Here is a 5,239-nt window from a genome sequence, read left to right as displayed (position 1 = left end):
CCAAAATGGTTGTTGCTTCACAAAATAAAGAGTTCAATAAATACTACCCACAAATTTTTAATTTAAAATCCAAAGCTCTAATTAAACTGAAGTTCAAGGACAATACTCTAATATTCTCAAACAAATAAATTATTTGGTTTAGTATATTTATGTAGTTGAGGTGTGAATGTGAAGCCACAAGGGCACGTGGCCACTTAGCGAGTTTTTGTTAACTGGAATTGTTAATTTTGCCACTAACAATATTTTTATGTGTAATATAAGTTGGCATCTCAAAGTGTCTGCAAAATGCCGAAGTTTCCAGCCATGGCGGCCAAAAATTATTTATGGCTTCATCACATGATCCCACGAATTACAAATTTTAAAAAATACAAATAATATATTTTGCGTCAACTTATTTTGATATGCAGATATGGAGAAGGTTATGCAGATTCTGTCACATTTAATTTGTTGATTTGTCCTTTTAATTACTGGCTAGTTTTAATGAACTGGGTTACCATTAGTGGCTAATAGATCCCTTTAATTATGTTGTGACAGTTGCTAGCAACAACTGTAAAATCTACATCCTGAGAGATGCTCATGATTACATTAAGAATTTTGACGACAATCTTTATGTGTTTGATCCGAAACTTGTTCTGTTGAGCTCTGGAGTGCACTCTCGTTCTGCATGCATGCATGCAACGTAGGGTTTGACGACTTGGTCAGTCACGCTAAGCTGGTTTAAAAGTGTTGTCCGACCTAAACATCGACATGCATGCAATGTCAGGGTAAATACTAATGCACTAGTAATCTTTGTCAGTCTGGTCGGTCACGCTAAGCTGGTTTAATAGAAGGATTGTCCGGCCCTTTTTTTTTTTTTAACAGAAACGACGGAATGTTTCGTTACCAAGAACAATTAAATACAAAAAATGTTAGATAGTTATATATTTTCTAATGGTCAATCTCTTGATCGATAAGGTCAATCTTACTGTTAAAACCAATTTTAGGCATCAACGACTGCATATATAGGTCAAAGATACCGCTTTTGAGCTCAAAATATCTTGGAAAAAAGAGACAGAATTGAGGATGAGGATGAATGAATTCCTGTCACTTGAAAATAACTGTTCGAAAATGGACATGTGTTGGAACTTGGAAGTAAAGCATTACATCATGGAAAAGAAAAAGGAGATGGTAAGTTTGGGAAGGGAGATGTATTTTTCTAAAAGCAAGTTGAAAAAGGATCTTGTGGGACTTTAGAGAGTGGGTGATAGTGAGTTCACATGACACACTACTCTTTTCTTTTTTCCCTATATACTAAATTTAGGGTTTCAATGAATCGGCGTTCAAGTTTATCAATTTATATTTGTATCGTAATTGTATTAACTCGTAAATTTAATGATATGAAAGTAACAATATAATAACTCATATTATTCCTCTCAAACTTGAGAAAAGCTACAATCTTACTAGTTAGCACAATGTTAATAAAAAAATGTTAATTGTATTTTAGTCGAATTTTATATTCGTACAAAAATCGAGTCGTATAATTTATCGAAGATATCGTGTCCAAAATTGTCTTCTTAACAAAGACAGAGATAGGTGAGTGGTGAAAGAGGTGGTGGAGACACAGCATAGTTGGGTTTTTGTCCATTCCCTTCGATTGTCAGAACATTAAACTTGCCAACGTCCCCTTCACGAGTATGACCTTTTTCCAACTCTGTTTTCTTCCACTCTCTTCCATCTCCTTGTCTTCATTTCCCTCTTGGAATGTGTGCTCGATACTCTCCCCTTCTCAGTACTCTCCCTCTCTATATAAATTCAGCTTCAAGTATATTTTTTAAGCAAAAACTTAATGTAGTAGATTTTGTTCTCCGTTTTGTACTGGATTGATGAAATCAGCAAACTAATCTTTGCAAAAGGACTTTTTTTCACAGCACTTGTGAGCAAATTTTCTTTGACAGTACAATGGCATGATTCCAAAGTAAGGAAAATCTCTAGAAGTTTTATTTGGTTAATTTTTTCACTAAACTTATAGTTGTCCAATTTTATCTGATAAATTTAATATTAAGAAAATAAAAGGGACAAATAAGAATAACATTTAATGAACATGTTAATCTTTTTTGACAGAAAATTAGGGAAAAAATCGACAATATACTAAAATAATACACAAAATGACGGAGGAGAGTAATCCTTTTTTTTATTTCATGGTCCATGCTAGCTAGGAGCTGCTGCCACACTCAGTCACTAGCTACCATGCAATTCAAATTCACTTAGATATTTTTTTCATCCCATTAACTTTAACCTAGTCACCAAAAGCATGGAATATTTTAATTAAAAACTGATAGAAATTAACATGGTAATTTGGATTTTTTGCCTCTTGATTATTTCATTGCTTAATTGAACTGATGTTGTTCCAACCAAGGCCAAAACCCTGCTGCAGACTGATCGTCGATGCCACAGAACATGTTGGTCAGGCTTTCTTCTTTGACCATCTGATCGATCTTCTGGCATTGCATTGCTTCAGACCTTGATGTGTTTTGGAAGAGCTGGGCAGGCCTAATTATTGAAGACGAAAAAAGGGTTGGATTTTGATGATGGTGAGAAGATGGAGGGCTGTCGATCGCCGGCGTTCTCGAAATATCCAGTTTTATATCGGAATTGTTTTCACTTCTGTTGCTGCAGGATCCCTCTGTGTCTTTGTTGAGGTTGATGGATTCTGCTGGCTCTCTGTTTTTTAATGCCATTATCTGCACCCATTAAATTGATCGGTAAAAAATTTAAGTTTGTTTCGTAGCCGGACTAATTCATAGATGTTTGAAAAAAATACAGATCTCTAATGGTTACCCTTTTAACCCCCAAATCATGTTCAATTAATCAGTGCATAAAAAAGTTTAACCTACCTTGGAAAAAGCAACGTTATGTAACCAGAGATTATTGGTTCAGGGACCCCAAATGATCAACAGTTATAAAGGTTCTTAAAATCATGACACAATAATTTTAAAGGAAAAAAATCAAAAATCATTGTGTTCAGATGATTAAGTTCCAAACCATATTCTACAGAACCAGAGCACGATCATATGCAAAACTTGATTTGAGCGATATTTTAGTATAATTTAAACTACATAAATAGAGTTTCAGAACTGCTTTAGCCAACTTGATTACGAGAAGAATTTGGTTTAACGCGTACTTTTATAGATCACTTTATTTGAATTGAACTAACCTCAGCTTGAAGTTTTTGGTTCTGAGATTCGAGAGCATCATTGTCAGCTTTGATGGCATCAAACTGTCTCTTGAGGAGATCATAATCTTTCTCCAACTGCTTTGTCTTCCACCTGGCCCTCCTGTTCTGAAACCATATAGCAATCTGTCTTGGCTGCAAACCAAGGGCCCTGGCCAGCTGCATTTTCCTCTCAGGCTCAAGCTTGTTCCCCAACTCAAAGTTCTTTTCAAGTGTCTTCACTTGCTCCATGCTCAGCCTCCTCTTCTTCTCCCCTACCTGTGACCCATCATCTGATAAGTCATCCTCCCCATGAGCGTCTTCTCCCAACTCAATCCCCGAAAACGACACTGATCGCTTTCCTAGAAACGATACCACTCCTGCATAAACACAACAAATATTAACGTCAAGATTTCAAAAAGACAGACCAGCGAGACGGATTAGCGGCCCACTACTACTTATGAACTTGATTGATAAAAACCAAATTGATGTTAAAGTTTCAGAGACGTACCATGGAAATCTTGAGGTGTGCAGGAAGGCAGCATGGGATTGAGAGAAGTGGGAGGTTGATAGTCATCGTGACCATGGGGGGTCTGAAGCATGAAATTTGTAGAGAAGAAGGCCATCCCATTGGTAGTCATGGCTTGATGATTAATCAAGCTTTTGTCACCAATCTTAATGATCTAGCAGCTGTCATGTTCAGAGAGTGGCACAGAATCTAACTGTTGGGGAAGGAAAAGATAGGTTTGTAGATTTATCACAGAAGGAAATGATAGATTTTTTGCTGAAATATTCACAAGGGAATATGAATATCTTCAAATGGAAGGGGATGCAGAAATTGTTGCAGTGGGTGGCTTGTATACCTCATCAGCAGCTTCTAGGAATTCATGTATTTTTCTATATATAAATACACACACACATTAGTTTTTGAGGGCTAGCTGTAGGAGGGGACAGAGAGTGCATGATTCTTATATGGATAAATTAGGTTCTCATTCCTCATTTTTCCTTCTCATTAATTGAAACCTTATTTCTTTTTTATTTTTGATTAAGGTCCCTTTACTAATCTTCATGTTACTGGTTGAATACCAAAATTATTTACAAGTCATCATTTGTCAATTTAAAAAATGAAAAACTTATTAATCATTTCCAAATATATCTTTTTAGTATTTTATTTTCATATGTTTCTATTTATAATTTATACCTTTTTTTTAATTTGTACCAATATTCTTTACCCATAATTTTGAATTTTGATTTGTACCCATATTTTTTATTTAATTTGTACCCCATATTTTTTTTTTTGTGAATGTACCCATGCTGATTATATGTATTTATTTTTGTGTTTTAAATATTTTAATAGTTATTTCTTAAAATATAGGGGTGTGATATCCACACACCTCTTTTTACTTCCCACACACCCTTCTAATTTTCGATCGTCGGATCGGATGAATTAAAGAAGATCAACGGACAGAAATTAACAAAGGGTGTGTGAGAAGTAAAAAGGGGTGTGTGGATAGCACACCCCAAAATATATCAATAGTTACACGGGTACATTATCTTTTTTCTAGAACTATATGAAGCATAATATTACTCTATTATTGATATTTAAGTAATTGTTATATTGTAAAAATATTATTTAAATTTGCTTAAATTTTATAATTTGTGAGATATTGAATGCATAAATGTAGGAGTTAAATTTATTAAATAATGTCAAGGACTTTGATCAAATTATTTAAACAAATAAGGTTTAATTCTAACAATTAGATTGATTAGGAACCGGAACCAAAATGACTTCTTCTTATATACTTTTTTTTAGGCTATCTCCAACTCAATAGTGAGAAATCTTAAATTTTAGGGAATTTTAATGAAACACTCATGGTACTGTTCACTTTTAATAAAAAACCACATTTTAACCTCTCCCATGTACTATTCACTACACCTTTATTTCTCATTTTTCATTAAAACTAAAGTTTTTTTTTTAACTTTTCATTAGTTTTCCTTAAATTTTAACCCCGTATTTTTAACTATTTATTTATACATATAAGGTTAGAC

General features: G+C 34.1%; 1 protein-coding gene across 1 annotated transcript; it reads right to left on the bottom strand.

Moving 5' to 3' along the window:
- Positions 1–2,150: 2,150 nt before the first annotated feature.
- On the bottom strand, positions 2,151–4,173 carry LOC125471274 (homeobox-leucine zipper protein ATHB-13-like). Its single transcript, XM_048571526.1, has 3 exons — positions 3,702–4,173; positions 3,194–3,570; positions 2,151–2,720 (listed from the first exon to the last, which is right to left on the bottom strand). Exons 1-3 carry the CDS (start codon positions 3,829–3,831, stop codon positions 2,367–2,369), a joined length of 861 nt encoding a protein of 286 aa, XP_048427483.1. The 5' UTR covers positions 3,832–4,173; the 3' UTR covers positions 2,151–2,366.
- Between the last annotated feature and the right edge of the window lie 1,066 nt (positions 4,174–5,239).

The sequence above is a fragment of a genome, unplaced genomic scaffold, assembly GCF_019419815.1.
Source record: "Pyrus x bretschneideri cultivar Hongxiangsu unplaced genomic scaffold, Pyrus_bretschneideri_v1 Contig6, whole genome shotgun sequence".
Classification (NCBI taxonomy): Eukaryota; Viridiplantae; Streptophyta; class Magnoliopsida; order Rosales; family Rosaceae; genus Pyrus; species Pyrus x bretschneideri.
This window is presented reverse-complemented; position numbering and strand designations above follow the sequence as displayed.

Coding starts and splice junctions, on each gene's coding strand:
- LOC125471274 (XM_048571526.1), bottom strand. CDS start 3,831: ATGACTACCAATGGGATGGCCTTCTTCTCTACAAATTTCATGCTTCAG. Junction 3,571..3,701: donor CACACCTCAAGATTTCCATG/GTACGTCTCTGA, acceptor GTGTTTATGCAG/GAGTGGTATCGTTTCTAGGA. Junction 2,721..3,193: donor ACCAAAAACTTCAAGCTGAG/GTTAGTTCAATT, acceptor TAATGGGTGCAG/ATAATGGCATTAAAAAACAG.